The 16,679-nt window shown below is 50.5% G+C and overlaps 1 protein-coding gene across 6 annotated transcripts in view; it reads left to right on the plus strand.

The window, feature by feature from the left end:
* The window catches only part of sned1 (sushi, nidogen and EGF-like domains 1), a 221,787-nt gene that overhangs the window by 135,647 nt on the left and 69,461 nt on the right, over nt 1-16,679 (plus strand). For 3 of the 6 annotated variants that reach the window (XM_052475605.1, XM_052475606.1, XM_052475607.1), the window contains exons 6-7: nt 6,918-7,031; nt 10,619-10,732. In XM_052475605.1, the coding sequence (XP_052331565.1) occupies nt 6,918-7,031; nt 10,619-10,732 (228 nt within the window). The remainder of the gene's footprint in view (nt 1-6,917; nt 7,032-10,618; nt 10,733-16,679) is intronic. The other 3 variants (XM_052475608.1, XM_052475611.1, XM_052475609.1) reach the window with 2 other exon arrangements.

Below are 16,679 nucleotides of genomic sequence, written 5' to 3' on the forward strand. Positions count from 1 at the left end.
TAGCCCCTAGATCTGAGAGGATTTGATAGGTTTATTACAGCCCCTAGATCTGAGAGGATTTGATAGGTTTATTACAGCCCCTAGATCTGAGAGGATTTGATAGGTTTATTACAGCCCCTAGATCTGAGAGGATTTGATAGGTTTATTACAGCCCCTAGATCTGAGAGGATTTGATAGGTTTATTACAGTCCCTAGATCTGAGAGGATTTGATAGGTTTATTACAGCCCCTAGATCTGAGAGGATTTGATAGGTTTATTACAGTCCCTAGATCTGAGAGGGATTTGATAGGTTTATTACAGCCCCTAGATCTGAGAGGATTTGATAGGTTTATTACAGCCCCTAGATCTGAGAGGATTTGATAGGTTTATTACAGCCCCTAGATCTGAGAGGATTTGATAGGTTTATTACAGCCCCTAGATCTGAGAGGATTTGATAGGTTTATTACAGCCCCTAGATCTGAGAGGATTTGATAGGTTTATTACAGCCCCTAGATCTGAGAGGATTTGATAGGTTTATTACAGCCCCTAGATCTGAGAGGATTTGATAGGTTTATTACAGCCCCTAGATCTGAGAGGATTTGATAGGTTTATTACAGCCCCTAGATCTGAGAGGATTTGATAGGTTTATTACAGCCCCTAGATCTGAGAGGATTTGATAGGTTTATTACAGCCCCTAGATCTGAGAGGATTTGATAGGTTTATTACAGCCCCTAGATCTGAGAGGATTTGATAGGTTTATTACAGCCCCTAGATCTGAGAGGATTTGATAGGTTTATTACAGCCCCTAGATCTGAGAGGATTTGATAGGTTTATTACAGCCCCTAGATCTGAGAGGATTTGATAGGTTTATTACAGCCCCTAGATCTGAGAGGATTTGATAGGTTTATTACAGTCCCTAGATCTGAGAGGATTTGATAGGTTTATTACAGCCCCTAGATCTGAGAGGATTTGATAGGTTTATTACAGTCCCTAGATCTGAGAGGATTTGATAGGTTTATTACAGCCCCTGTTTAGATACAACCCCACAGCCCCTAGATCTGAGAGGATTTGATAGGTTTATTACAGCCCCTAGATCTGAGAGGATTTGATATGTTTATTACAGCCCCTAGATCTGAGAGGATTTGATAGGTTTATTACAGCCCCTAGATCTGAGAGGATTTGATAGGTTTATTACAGCCCCTAGATCTGAGAGGATTTGATAGGTTTATTACAGCCCTGTTTAGATACAACCCCACAGCCCCTAGATCTGAGAGGATTTGATAGGTTTATTACAGCCCCTAGATCTGAGAGGATTTGATATGTTTATTACAGCCCTAGATCTGAGAGGATTTGATAGGTTTATTACAGCCCCTAGATCTGAGAGGATTTGATAGGTTTATTACAGTCCCTAGATCTGAGAGGATTTGATAGGTTTATTACAGCCCCTAGATCTGAGAGGATTTGATAGGTTTATTACAGCCCCTGTTTAGATACAACCCCACAGTCCCTAGATCTGAGAGGATTTGATAGGTTTATTACAGCCCCTAGATCTGAGAGGATTTGATAGGTTTATTACAGCCCCTAGATCTGAGAGGATTTGATAGGTTTATTACAGCCCCTAGATCTGAGAGGATTTGATAGGTTTATTACAGCCCCTAGATCTGAGAGGATTTGATAGGTTTATTACAGCCCCTAGATCTGAGAGGATTTGATAGGTTTATTACAGCCCCTGTTTAGATACAACCCCACAGCCCCTAGATCTGAGAGGATTTGATAGGTTTATTACAGCCCCTAGATCTGAGAGGATTTGATAGGTTTATTACAGTCCCTAGATCTGAGAGGATTTGATAGGTTTATTACAGTCCCTAGATCTGAGAGGATTTGATAGGTTTATTACAGCCCCTAGATCTGAGAGGATTTGATAGGTTTATTACAGCCCCTGTTTAGATACAACCCCACAGCCCCTAGATCTGAGAGGATTTGATAGGTTTATTACAGCCCCTAGATCTGAGAGGATTTGATATGTTTATTACAGCCCCTAGATCTGAGAGGATTTGATAGGTTTATTACAGCCCCTAGATCTGAGAGGATTTGATAGGTTTATTACAGCCCCTAGATCTGAGAGGATTTGATAGGTTTATTACAGCCCCTAGATCTGAGAGGATTTGATAGGTTTATTACAGCCCCTAGATCTGAGAGGATTTGATAGGTTTATTACAGCCCCTAGATCTGAGAGGATTTGATAGGTTTATTACAGTCCCTAGATCTGAGAGGATTTGATAGGTTTATTACAGCCCCTAGATCTGAGAGGATTTGATAGGTTTATTACAGCCCCTAGATCTGAGAGGATTTGATAGGTTTATTACAGCCCCTAGATCTGAGAGGATTTGATAGGTTTATTACAGCCCCTAGATCTGAGAGGATTTGATAGGTTTATTACAGCCCCTAGATCTGAGAGGATTTGATAGGTTTATTACAGCCCCTAGATCTGAGAGGATTTGATAGGTTTATTACAGCCCCTAGATCTGAGAGGATTTGATAGGTTTATTACAGCCCCTAGATCTGAGAGGATTTGATAGGTTTATTACAGTCCCTAGATCTGAGAGGATTTGATAGGTTTATTACAGCCCCTAGATCTGAGAGGATTTGATATGTTTATTACAGTCCCTAGATCTGAGAGGATTTGATAGGTTTATTACAGCCCCTGTTTAGATACAACCCCACAGCCCCTAGATCTGAGAGGATTTGATAGGTTTATTACAGCCCCTAGATCTGAGAGGATTTGATATGTTTTATTACAGCCCCTAGATCTGAGAGGATTTGATAGGTTTATTACAGCCCCTAGATCTGAGAGGATTTGATAGGTTTATTACAGCCCCTAGATCTGAGAGGATTTGATAGGTTTATTACAGCCCCTGTTTAGATACAACCCCACAGCCCCTAGATCTGAGAGGATTTGATAGGTTTATTACAGCCCCTAGATCTGAGAGGATTTGATATGTTTATTACAGCCCCTAGATCTGAGAGGATTTGATAGGTTTATTACAGCCCCTAGATCTGAGAGGATTTGATATGTTTATTACAGTCCCTAGATCTGAGAGGATTTGATAGGTTTATTACAGCCCCTAGATCTGAGAGGATTTGATAGGTTTATTACAGCCCCTGTTTAGATACAACCCCACAGCCCCTAGATCTGAGAGGATTTGATATGTTTATTACAGTCCCTAGATCTGAGAGGATTTGATAGGTTTATTACAGCCCCTAGATCTGAGAGGATTTGATAGGTTTATTACAGCCCCTAGATCTGAGAGGATTTGATAGGTTTATTACAGCCCCTAGATCTGAGAGGATTTGATAGGTTTATTACAGCCCCTAGATCTGAGAGGATTTGATAGGTTTATTACAGCCCCTAGATCTGAGAGGATTTGATAGGTTTATTACAGCCCCTGTTTAGATACAACCCCACAGCCCCTAGATCTGAGAGGATTTGATAGGTTTATTACAGCCCCTAGATCTGAGAGGATTTGATAGGTTTATTACAGTCCCTAGATCTGAGAGGATTTGATAGGTTTATTACAGTCCCTAGATCTGAGAGGATTTGATAGGTTTATTACAGCCCCTAGATCTGAGAGGATTTGATAGGTTTATTACAGCCCCTGTTTAGATACAACCCCACAGCCCCTAGATCTGAGAGGATTTGATAGGTTTATTACAGCCCCTAGATCTGAGAGGATTTGATATGTTTATTACAGCCCCTAGATCTGAGAGGATTTGATAGGTTTATTACAGCCCCTAGATCTGAGAGGATTTGATAGGTTTATTACAGCCCCTAGATCTGAGAGGATTTGATAGGTTTATTACAGCCCCTAGATCTGAGAGGATTTGATAGGTTTATTACAGCCCCTAGATCTGAGAGGATTTGATAGGTTTATTACAGCCCCTAGATCTGAGAGGATTTGATAGGTTTATTACAGTCCCTAGATCTGAGAGGATTTGATAGGTTTATTACAGCCCCTAGATCTGAGAGGATTTGATAGGTTTATTACAGCCCCTGTTTAGATACAACCCCACAGCCCCTGATCTGAGAGGATTTGATAGGTTTATTACAGCCCCTAGATCTGAGAGGATTTGATAGGTTTATTACAGCCCCTAGATCTGAGAGGATTTGATAGGTTTATTACAGTCCCTAGATCTGAGAAGATTTGATAGGTTTATTACAGCCCCTAGATCTGAGAGGATTTGATAGGTTTATTACAGCCCCTGTTTAGATACAACCCCACAGCCCCTAGATCTGAGAGGATTTGATAGGTTTATTACAGCCCCTAGATCTGAGAGAGGATTTGATAGGTTTATTACAGCCCCTAGATCTGAGAGGATTTGATAGGTTTATTACAGCCCCTAGATCTGAGAGGATTTGATAGGTTTATTACAGCCCCTAGATCTGAGAGGATTTGATAGGTTTATTACAGTCCCTAGATCTGAGAGGATTTGATAGGTTTATTACAGCCCCTAGATCTGAGAGGATTTGATAGGTTTATTACAGCCCCTGTTTAGATACAACCCCACAGCCCCTAGATCTGAGAGGATTTGATAGGTTTATTACAGCCCCTAGATCTGAGAGGATTTGATATGTTTATTACAGCCCCTAGATCTGAGAGGATTTGATAGGTTTATTACAGCCCCTAGATCTGAGAGGATTTGATAGGTTTATTACAGCCCCTAGATCTGAGAGGATTTGATAGGTTTATTACAGCCCCCCCACAGCCCCTAGATCTGAGAGGATTTGATAGGTTTATTACAGTCCCTAGATCTGAGAGGATTTGATAGGTTTATTACAGCCCCTAGATCTGAGAGGATTTGATAGGTTTATTACAGCCCCTGTTTAGATACAACCCCATAGCCCCTAGATCTGAGAGGATTTGATAGGTTTATTACAGCCCCTAGATCTGAGAGGATTTGATAGGTTTATTACAGCCCCTAGATCTGAGAGGATTTGATAGGTTTATTACAGCCCCTAGATCTGAGAGGATTTGATAGGTTTATTACAGCCCCTAGATCTGAGAGGATTTGATAGGTTTATTACAGCCCCTAGATCTGAGAGGATTTGATAGGTTTATTACAGCCCCTAGATCTGAGAGGATTTGATAGGTTTATTACAGCCCCTAGATCTGAGAGGATTTGATAGGTTTATTACAGCCAATAGATCTGAGAGGATTTGATAGGTTTATTACAGCCCCTAGATCTGAGAGGATTTGATAGGTTTATTACAGCCCCTAGATCTGAGAGGATTTGATAGGTTTATTACAGTCCCTAGATCTGAGAGGATTTGATAGGTTTATTACAGCCCCTGTTTAGATACAGCCCCTAGATCTGAGAGGATTTGATAGGTTTATTACAGCCCCTAGATCTGAGAGGATTTGATATGTTTATTACAGCCTCTAGATCTGAGAGGATTTGATAGGTTTATTACAGCCCCTAGATCTGAGAGGATTTGATAGGTTTAAAGACAGCCCCTAGATCTGAGAGGATTTGATAGGTTTAATGACAGCCCCTAGATCTGAGAGGATTTGATAGGTTTATTACAGCCCCTGTTTAGATACAACCCCACAGTCCCTAGATCTGAGAGGATTTGATAGGTTTATTACAGCCCCTAGATCTGAGAGGATTTGATAGGTTTATTACAGCCCCTAGATCTGAGAGGATTTGATAGGTTTATTACAGCCCCTAGATCTGAGAGGATTTGATAGGTTTATTACAGCCCCTAGATCTGAGAGGATTTGATAGGTTTATTACAGCCCCTAGATCTGAGAGGATTTGATAGGTTTATTACAGCCCCTAGATCTGAGAGGATTTGATAGGTTTATTACAGCCCCTAGATCTGAGAGGATTTGATAGGTTTATTACAGCCCCTGTTTAGAGGATTTGACAACCCCAGCCCCTAGATCTGAGAGGATTTGATAGGTTTATTACAGCCCCTAGATCTGAGAGGATTTGATAGGTTTATTACAGCCCCTAGATCTGAGAGGATTTGATAGGTTTATTACAGCCCCTGTTTAGATCTGATCAGAGGATTTGATAGGTTTATTACAGCCCCTAGATCTGAGAGGATTTGATAGGTTTATTACAGCCCTAGATCTGAGAGGATTTGATAGGTTTATTACAGCCCCTAGATCTGAGAGGATTTGATAGGTTTATTACAGCCCCTAGATCTGAGAGGATTTGATAGGTTTATTACAGCCCCTAGATCTGAGAGGATTTGATAGGTTTATTACAGCCCCTAGATCTGAGAGGATTTGATAGGTTTAAAGGCTCCGGGGATTTTGGTGACGAGTAAAACCATTTGTTAACCCATTGAGCATGTTGATGTAGTATCAATGCGTAGTTCATACACTACATGACCAAAGGGTATGTGAACATCCAAAAATCATGGTCATTAATATGGAGTTTGTCCCCATTTTGCTGCTGTAACAGGCCTCCAGTCTTCTGGGAAGGCTTTCCACGAGATCTTCAAACATAACAGAATCTGTTCCACTCCTCTCTCCTCTCTGGTCTCTGTCCCACTCCTCTCTCCTCTCTGGTCTCCTCTCTGGTCTTCTCTGTCTCTCTCCTCTCTCCTCTCTGGTCTCTGTCCCACTCCTCTCTCCTCTCTGGTCTCCTCTCTGGTCTCCTCTCTGGTCTTCTCTGTCTCTCTTCTCTCTCCTCTCTGGTCTCTGTCCCTCTCCTCTCTCCTCTCTGGTCTTCTCTGTCCCTCTCCTCTCTCCTCTCTGGTCTTCTCTGTCCCTCTCCTCTCTCCTCTCTGGCCTTCTCTGTGTGTGTGTGTGTGTGTGTGTGTGTGTGTGTGTGTGTGTGTGTGTGTGTGTGTGTGTGTGTGTGTGTGTGTGTGTGTGTGTGTGTGTGTGTGTGTGTGTGTGTGTGTGTGTGTGTGTGTGTGTGTGTAGATGTAGAGGAGTGCTCGTCATCTCCATGTCAGAACGGAGGTACCTGCTCAGACCAGGTTAACGGCTTCATCTGCCAGTGTCCACCTGGGTTTACAGGGACAGTCTGCCAAACAGGTACAGTACCCTCTCTCCCTCCCTCTCTCCTTACTCTACCTTTTCCCCAATCACACAACCATCTGTCCCACAAACTTGTTCCTCTCTGTTCTCCCTTTCTCCTCTCCTCTCCTCTCTCTCCTCTCCTCTCTGTCTCTCTCTCTCCCTCCCTCTCTCCTTACTCTACCTTTACCCCAATCAAATGTATTCTTAAAGCCCTTCTTACATCAGCTGATATATCAAAGTGCTGTACAGAAACCCAACCTAAAACCCCCAAACAGCAAGCAATGCAGGTGTAGAAGCACGGTGGCTAGGAAAAACTCCCTAGAAAGGCCAAAACCTAGGAAGAAACCTAGAGAGGAACCAGGCTATGAGGGGTGGCCAGTCTTCTTCTGGCTGTGCCGGGTGGAGATTATAACAGAACATGGCCAAGATGTTAAAATGTTCATAAATGACCAGCATGGTCAAATAATAATAATCACAGTAGTTGTCGAGGGTGCAACAGGTCAGCACCTCAGGAGTAAATGTCAGTTGGCTTTCATGGCTGATCATTCAGAGTATCTCTACCGCTCCTGCTGTCTCTAGAGAGTTGAAAACAGCAGGTCTGGGACAGGTAGCACATCCAGTGAACAGGTCAGGATTCCATAGCCGCAGGCAGAACAGTTGAAACTGGAGCAGCAGCACGGCCAGGTGGATTGAGGACAGCAAGGAGTCATCAGGCCAGGTAGTCCTGAGGCATGGTCCTGGGGCTCAGGTCCTCAGAGATAGAGAAATAAAGAGTCCCACTCCTCTCTCCTCTCTGGTCTTCTCTGTCCCTCTCCTCTCTGGTCTTCTCTGTCCCTCTCCTCTCTCCTCTCTGGTCTTATCTGTCCCTCTCCTCTCTCCTCTCTGGTCTTCTCTGTCCCTCTCCTCTCTCCTCTCTGGTCTTCTCTGTCCCACTCCTCTCTCCTCTCTGGTCTTCTTTGTCTCTCTCCTCTCTGGTCTTCTCTGTCTCTCTCCTCTCTGGTCTTCTCTGTCTCTCTCCTCTCTCCTCTCTGGTCTTCTCTGTCAATCTCCTCTCTGGTCTTCTCTGTCTCTCTCCTCTCTGGTCTCTGTCCCTCTCCTCTCTCCTCTCTGGTCTCTGTCCCTCTCCTCTCTCCTCTCTGGTCTCTGTCCCTCTCCTTTCTCCTCTCTGGTCTCTATCCCTCTCCTCTCTCCTCTCTGTTCTTCTCTGTCCCTCTCCTCTGTCCTCTCTGGTCTCTGTCCCTCTCCTCTCTGGTCTTCTCTGTCCCTCTCCTCTGTCCTCTCTGGTCTCTGTCCCTCTCCTTTCTCCTCTCTGGTCTTCTCTGTCCCTCTCCTCTCTCCTCGCTGGTCTTCTCTGTTCCACTCCTCTCTCCTCTCTGGTCTTCTCTGTCCCTCTCCTCTCTCCTCTCTGGTCTTCTCTGTCTCTCTCCTCTCTCCTCTCTGGTCTCTGTCCCACTCGTCTCTCCTCTCTGGTCTCTGTCCCACTCGTCTCTCCTCTCTGGTCTCTGTCCCTCTCCTCTCTCCTCTCTCCTCTCTGGTCTTCTCTGTCCCTCTCCTCTGTCCTCTCTGTTCTTCTCTGTCCCTCTCCTCTGTCCTCTCTGGTCTCTGTCCCTCTCCTCTCTGGTCTTCTCTGTCCCTCTCCTCTCTCCTCTCTGGTCTTCTCTGTCCCTCTCCTCTCTCCTCGCTGGTCTTCTCTGTTCCACTCCTCTCTCCTCTCTGGTCTTCTCTGTCCCTCTCCTCTCTCCTCTCTGGTCTTCTCTCTCCTCTCTGGTCTTCTCTCTCCTCGCTGGTCTTCTCTGTTCCACTCCTCTCTCCTCTCTGGTCTTCTCTGTCCCTCTCCTCTCTCCTCTCTGGTCTTCTCTCTCCTCTCTGGTCTTCTCTGTCCCTCTCCTCTCTCCTCTCTGGTCTTCTCTGTCCCTCTCCTCTCTCCTCTCTGGTCTCTGTCCCACTCGTCTCTCCTCTCTGGTCTCTGTCCCTCTCGTCTCTCCTCTCTCCTCTCTGGTCTTCTCTGTCCCTCTCCTCTCTCCTCTCTCCTCTCTGGTCTCTGTCCCTCTCCTCTCTCCTCTCTGGTCTCTGTCCCTCTCCTCTCTCCTCTCTCCTCTCTGGTCTTCTCTGTCCCTCTCCTCTCTGGTCTTCTCTGCTCCATGCTCTGCTGGGCCAGGAAAGAGGATGTCAGCTTGTAAAAGCTAGATTTCATCTTACCTGCCAATGCACAACCTGATAAGATATTTCCTTTAGGGTCATCTCCTTGTAATATGCATACCAGGTCAATGACAGGTCTCTCTGCTCCTCCTGCCAGGTCTCTCTGCTCCTCCTGCCAGGTTTCTCTGCTCCTCCTGTCAGGGTTCTCTGCTCCTCCTGCCAGGTTTCTCTGCCGCTCCTGCCAGGTTTCTCTGCTCCTCCTGTCAGGTTTCTCTGCTCCTCCTGTCAGGTTTCTCTGCTCCTCCTGTCAGGTTTCTCTGCTCCTCCTGTCAGGTTTCTCTGCTCCTCCTGTCAGGTTTCTCTGCTCCTCCTGCCAGGTTTCTCTGCTCCTCCTGTCAGGGTTCTCTGCTCCTCCTGTCAGGGTTCTCTGCTCCTCCTGCCAGGTCTCTCTGCTCCTCCTGCCAGGTTTCTCTGCTCCTCCTGTCAGGTCTCTCTGCTCCTCCTGCCAGGTTTCTCTGCTCCTCCTGTCAGGTTTCTCTGCTCCTCCTGTCAGGTTTCTCTGCTCCTCCTGTCAGGTTTCTCTGCTTCTCCTGTCAGGTCTCTCTGCTCCTCCTGCCAGGTCTCTTTACTCCTCCTGCCAGATCTCTCTGCTCTTCCTGCCAGGTCTCTCTGCTCCTCCTGCCAGGTTTCTCTGCTCCTCCTGTCAGGGTTCTCTGCTTCTCCTGTCAGCTCTCTGCTCCTCCTGCCAGGTCTCTTTGCTCCTCCTGCCAGGTCTCTCTGCTCCTCCTGCCAGGTCTCTCTGCTCCTCCTGCCAGGTCTCTCTGCTCCTCCTGTCAGGTCTCTCTCCTCCTCCTGCCAGGTCTCTCTCCACCTCCTGCCAGGTCTCTCTGCTCCTCCTGCCAGGTCTCTCTCTCCTCCTGCCAGGTCTCTCTGCTCCTCCTGCCAGGTCTCTCTCCTCCTCCTGCCAGGTCTCTCTCCTCCTCCTGCCAGGTCTCTCCTGCCAGGTCCTCCTGCCAGTTCTCCTGCCAGGTCTCTCGCTCCTCCTGCCAGGTCTCTCGCTCCTCCTGCCAGGTCTCTCTCCTCCTCCTGCCAGGTCTCTCTGCTCCTCCTGCCAGGTCTCTCTCCTCCTCCTGCCAGGTCTCTCGCTCCTCCTGCCAGGTCTCTCTGCTTCTTCTGCCAGGTCTCCTAGTAACACTCCTCCTGCCAGGTCTCCTAGTAACACTCCTCTTGGACAATTCATCACTTTCTACTAAATCAGCCTGGGTTTATTCAGTCCTGTATGTGTTGATACTGCAATCACCCTATTCATCCTCATGTCTCTCTGTCTCTGTCTCTCTTTCTCTCTGTGTGTGTGTGTGTGTGTGTGTGTGTGTGTGTGTGTGTGTGTGTGTGTGTGTGTGTGTGTGTGTGTGTGTGTGTGTGTGTGTGTGTGTGTGTGTGTGTGTGTGTGTGTGTGTGTGTAGATGTAGAGGAGTGCTCGTCATCTCCATGTCAGAACGGAGGTACCTGCTCAGACCAGTTTAACGGCTTCATCTGCCAGTGTCCACCTGGGTTTACAGGGACAGTCTGCCAAACAGGTACAGTACCCTCTCTCCCTCCCTCTCTCCTTACTCTTCCTTTACCCCAATCACACAACCATCTGTCCCACAACCTTGTTCCTCTCTGTTCTCCCTTTGTCCTCTCCTCTCTGTCTGTCTCTCTCTCCTCTCCTCTCTGTCTCTCCTCTCCTCTGTGTCTCTCTCCTCTCCTCTCCTCTCCTCTCCTCTCCTCTCCTCTCTGTTCTCACTTTCTCCTCTCCTCTCAGTCTCTCTCCTCTCCTCTCTGTCTCTCTCCTCTCCTCTCCTCTCTGTCATCCCTCGCCTCTGTCTGTCTCTCTCCTCTCCTCTCTGTTCTCACTTTCTCCTCTCCTCAGTCTCTCTCCTCTCCTCTCCTCTCTGTCTCTCTCCTCTCCTCTCTCTCCTCCTCTCTGTCATCCCTCTCCTCTCTGTCTGTCATCCCTCTCCTCTCTGTCTGTCTCTCTCCTCTCCTCTCTGTCTCTCTCTCTCTCCCTCTCTGTTCTCCCTCTGCTCTCTGTCTATCTCTCTCTCCTCTCCTCTCTGTTCTCCCTCTTCTCTGTCTGTCTCTCTCTCTCTCTCTCTCTCTCTCTCTCTCATCTCTTTTCTCTCTTCTCGTCTCTCATCTCTGTTCCCCCTCTCTCCTCTCATCTCTGTTCCCCCTCTCCCCTCATCTCTGTTCCCCCTCTCACATCTCTGTTCCCCCTCTCCTCTCTCTCTGTTTCTCTGTTTCCCCCCTCTCGTCCCTCATCTCTGTTCCCCCTCTCGTCCTCATCTCTGTTCCCCCTCTCTCCTCTCATCTCTGTTCCCCCTCTCTCCTCTCATCTCTGTTCCCCCTCTCTCCTCTCATCTCTGTTCCCCCTCTCGTCTCACATCTCTGTTCCCCCTCTCTCCTCTCATCTCTGTTTCCCCTCTCGTCTCTCGTCTCTGTTCCCCCTCTCGTCCCTCATCTCTGTTCCCCCTCTCGTCCCTCATCTCTGTTTCCCCTCTCTCCTCTCATCTCTGTTCCCCTCTTGTCTCACATCTCTGTTCCCCCTCTCTCCTCTCATCTCTGTTTCCCCATCTCTTCATCTCTGTTCCCCCTCTGTTCTCATCTCTGTTCCCCCTCTCTTCTCTCATCTCTGTTCCCCTCTCATCTCTGTTCCCTCTTCTCTCATCTCTGTTCCCCTCTCGTCTCTCATCTCTGTTCCCCCTCTCTTCTCTCGTCTCTGTTCCCCCTCTCGTCTCTCGTCTCTGTTTCCCCTCTCGTCTCTCGTCTCTGTTCCCCCTCTCGTCTCTCATCTCTGTTCCCCCTCTCTCCTCTCATCTCTGTTCCCCCTCTCGCCTCTCATCTCTGTTCCCCCTCTCTCCTCTCATCTCTGTTTCCCCTCTCGTCTCTCGTCTCTGTTCCCCCTCTCGTCCCTCATCTCTGTTCCCCCTCTCTCCTCTCATCTCTGTTCCCCCTCTTGTCTCACATCTCTGTTCCCCCTCTCTCCTCTCATCTCTGTTTCCCCTCTCTCCTCTCATCTCTGTTCCCCCTCTCGTCTCTCATCTCTGTTCCCCCTCTCTTCTCTCGTCTCTGTTCCCCCTCTCTTCTCTCATCTCTGTTCCCCCTCTCATCTCTGTTCCCCCTCTCGTCTCTCATCTCTGTTCCCCCTCTCTTCTCTCGTCTCTGTTCCCCCTCTCTTCTCTCGTCTCTGTTCCCCCTCTCTCCTCTCATCTCTGTTCCCCCTCTCGTCTCTCGTCTCTGTTCCCCCTCTCTTCTCTCATCTCTGTTTCCCCTCTCTCCTCTCATCTCTGTTTCCCCTCTCGTCTCTCGTCTCTGTTCCCCCTCTCTTCTCTGTTTCCCCTCTCTCCTCTCATCTCTGTTTCCCCTCTCGTCTCTCGTCTCTGTTCCCCCTCTCTTCTCTCATCTCTGTTTCCCCTCTCTCCTCTCATCTCTGTTTCCCCTCTCGTCTCTCGTCTCTTCTCTCCTCTTACTTACCAGACGTCGCTATGTCCCGCCTCTCTGGGGCTTGCGTGGTTTGACGCCTCTCCCCTCCCCCCTCTCAGTCCTACCCTGTCCCCATCTCTGTCCTGCCTTGTCCCCCTCTCCTCTCTCTGTTCCCCTTTCAGTCCTACCATGTTCCCCTCTCCTCTCCCTTTTCCCCTCTCAGTCCTACCATGTCCCCCTCTCCTCTCCCTTTTCCCCTCTCTGTCCTACCATGTCCCCCTCTCCTCTCCCTGTCCCCCCCTCTCTGTCCTACCCTGTCCCCCTCTCCTCTCCCTTTTCCCCTCTCTCTCCTACCCTGTCCCCCTCTCTGTCCTTCCCTGTCCCCCTCTCTGTCCTTCCCTGTCCCCCTCTCCTCTCCCTTTTCCCCTCTCTGTCCTACCCTGTCCCCCTCTCTTCTCCCTGTTTCCCCTCTCTGTCCTACCATGTCCCCCTCTCCTCTCCCTTTTCCCCTCTCTGTCCTACCCTGTCCCCCTCTCTGTCCTTCCCTGTCCCCCTCTCTTCTCCCTGTTTCCCCTCTCTGTCCTACCATGTTCCCCTCTCCTCTCTCTGTCCCCCTCTCAGTCCTACCCTGTCCCCCTCTCCTCTCCCTTTTCCCCTCTCTGTCCTACCCTGTCCCCCTCTCTGTCCTACCCTGTTCCCCTCTCTGTCCTACCATGTCCCCCTCTCCTCTCCCTGTTTCCCCCTCTCTGTCCTACCCTGTCCCCCTCTCCTCTCTCTGTCCCCCTCTCCTCTCCCTGTTCTCCCCTCTCTGTCCTACCATGTCCCCCTCTCCCCTCTCTGCCCCCCTCTCCTCTCGCTGTTCCCCCCTCTCTGTCCTACCCTTTCCCCCTTCTCCTCTCCCTGTTTCCCCCTCTCTGTCCTACCATGTCCCCTCTCCTCTCTCTGTCCCCCTCTCCTCTCTCTGTCCCCCACTCCTCTCCCTGTCCCCCCTCTCCTCTCTCTGTCCCCCTCTCCTCTCTCTGCCCCCCTCACCTCTCTCTGTCCCCCCTCTCTGTCCTACCATGTCCCCCTCTCCTCTCTCTGTCCCCCTCTCCTCTCCCTGTTCCCCCCTCTCTGTCCTACCATGTCCCCCTCTCCTCTCTCTGTCCCCCTCTCCTCTCTCTGTCCCCCACTCCTCTCCCTGTCCCCCCTCTCCTCTCTCTGTCCCCCTCTCCTCTCTCTGCCCCCTCTCCTCTCTCTGTTCCCCTCTCTGTCCTACCCTGTCCCCCTCTCCTCTCCCTGTTCCCCCCTCTCTGTCCTACCATGTCCCCCTCTCCTCTCTCTGTCCCCCTCTCCTCTCTCTGTCCCCCACTCCTCTCCCTGTCCCCCCTCTCCTCTCTCTGTCCCCCTCTCCTCTCCCTGTCCCCCTCTCCTCTCTCTGTCCCCCACTCCTCTCTCTGTCCCCCACTCCTCTCCCTGTCCCCCCTCTCCTCTCTCTGTCCCCCTCTCCTCTCCTGTCCCCCTCTCCTCTCTCTGTCCCCCTCTCCTCTCTCTGTCACCCTCTCCTCTCCCTGTCCCCCCTCTCCTCTCCCTGTCCCCCCTCTCCTCTCTCTGTCCCCCTCTCCTCTCTCTGTCACCCTCTCCTCTCCCTGTCCCCCCTCTCCTCTCTCTGTCCCCCTCTCCTCTCTCTGTCCCCCTCTCCTCTCTCTGTCCCCCTCTCCTCTCTCTGTCCCCTCTCCTCTCTCTGCCCCCTCTCCTCTCTCTGTCACCCTCTCCTCTCTCTGTCCCCCTCTCCTCTCTCTGTCCCCCTCTCCTCCCCCTGTCCCCCTCTCCTCTCTCTGTCCCCCTCTCCTCTCTCTATCCCCCTCTCCTCTCCCTGTACCCCCTCTCCTCTCTCTGTCCCCCTCTCCTCTCCCTGTCCCCCTCTCCTCTCTCTGTCCCCCCTCTCCTCTCTCTGTCCCCCTCTCCTCTCTCTGTCCCCCTCTCCTCTCTCTCTATCCCCCTCTCCTCTCTCTGTACCCCCTCTCCTCTCTCTGTCCCCCTCTCCTCTCCCTGTCCCCCTCTCCTCTCTCTGTCCCCCTCTCCTCTCTCTGTCCCCCTCTCCTCTCCCTGTCCCCCCTCTCCTCTCTCTGTCCCCCTCTCCTCTCCCTGTCCCCCCTCTCCTCTCTCTGTCCCCCTCTCCTCTCTCTGTCCCCCTCTCCTCTCCCTGTCCCCCTCTCCTCTCTCTGTCCCCCTCTCCTCTCCCTGTCCCCCTCTCCTCTCTCTGTCCCCCTCTCCTCTCCCTGTCCCCCTCTCCTCTCTCTGTCCCCCTCTCCTCTCCCTGTACCCCCTCTCCTCTCTCTGTCCCCCCTCTCCTCTCTCTATCCCCCCTCTCCTCTCCCTGTACCCCCTCTCCTCTCTCTGTCCCCCTCTCCTCTCCCTGTCCCCCTCTCCTCTCTCTGTCCCCCTCTCCTCTCTCTATCCCCCTCTCCTCTCCCTGTACCCCCTCTCCTTCTCTGTCCCCCTCTCCAGCCTGTGGACCCCCTCTCCTCTCTCTGTCCCCCTCTCTTTCCCTGTACCCCCTCTCCTTTCTCTGTCCCCCTTCATCAGCTCTCCCCATGTACCCCCTCTCCTCTCCCTGTACCCCCCTGTGTCTCTCTGCCCCCTTCCGTCTCTCTGTCCCCCGTCTCCTCTCTCTGTCCCCTCTCTCTGTGTCTCTCTGTCCCCCTCTCCTCTCTCTGTCCCCCTCTCCTCTCTCTGTCCCCCCTCTCCTCCCTGCTTGCTGCCGTTCCTGTTCCCACAGTCCAGCCTGTGGAGACCTATCAAACCTCCTCTAATATCTTTCACAGCCAGCAGCACATATTTTCAGGGTGAGGGGAGCGGTGTGGCGGATATATTCATCAGCTGAGTAAATATCCCATATATGTGTCTATCTCTCTCTGTGTGTTTCCGTGTGTTTCCGTGTGTGTGTGTGTGTGCGTGTGCGTGCGTGTGCGTGTGTGCAAAGACTGAGCCTGCCTCAATGGTACGCTGTGTGTACAAGGTGTCGACAACTTCACCTGTGTGTGTGGGGCTCTGTGTGAGTTAGCAGAGGGGGCTACCCAGTCTCTGTGTGAGACAGGTGAGGTAGCCGAGGGGGCTACCCAGTCTCTGTGTGAGACAGGTGAGGTAGCCGAGGGGGCTGCCCAGTCTCTGTGTGAGACAGGTGAGATAGCCGAGGGGGCTACTCAGTCTCTGTGTGAGACAGGTGAGGTAGCCGAGGAGGCTACCCAGTCTCTGTGTGAGACAGGTGAGATAGCCGAGGGGGCTACCCAGTCTCTGTGTGAGACAGGTGAGATAGCCGAGGGGGCTACCCAGTCTCTGTGTGAGACAGGTGAGATAGCCGAGGGGGCTACCCAGGCTCTGTGTGAGACAGGTGAGATAGCCGAGGGGGCTACCCAGTCTCTGCATGGTACACTCTAACCAGGGCCCTGCATAGTACACTCTAACCAGGGCCCTGCATAGTACACTCTAACCAGGGCCCTGCATAGTACACTCTAACCAGGGCCCTGCATAGTACACTCTAACCAGGGCCCTGCATAGTACACTCTAACCAGGGCCCTGCATAGTACACTCTAACCAGGGCCCTGCATAGTACACTCTAACCAGGGCCCTGCATAGTACACTCTAACCAGGGCCCTGCATAGTACACTCTAACCAGGGCCCTGCATAGTACACTCTAACCAGGGCCCTACATAGTACACTCTAACCAGGGCCCTACATAGTGCACTTTAACCAGGGCCCTACATAGTGCACTTGGACCAGGGCCCGACATAGTGCACTTTGACCAGGGCCCTACATAGTGCACTCTAACCAGGGCCCTACATAGTGCACTTTGACCAGGGCCCTACATAGTGCACTTTAACCAGGGCCCTACATAGTGCACTTTGACCAGGGCCCTACATAGTGCACTTTGACCAGGGCCCTACATAGTGCACTCTAACCAGGGCCCGACATAGTGCACTCTAACCAGGGCCCTACATAGTGCACTCTAACCAGGGCCCGACATAGTGCACTCTAACCAGGGCCCTACATAGTGCACTCTAACCAGGGCCCTACATA

This window comes from Oncorhynchus keta, chromosome 22, assembly GCF_023373465.1.
Source record: "Oncorhynchus keta strain PuntledgeMale-10-30-2019 chromosome 22, Oket_V2, whole genome shotgun sequence".
NCBI classification, from domain to species: domain Eukaryota; kingdom Metazoa; phylum Chordata; class Actinopteri; order Salmoniformes; family Salmonidae; genus Oncorhynchus; species Oncorhynchus keta.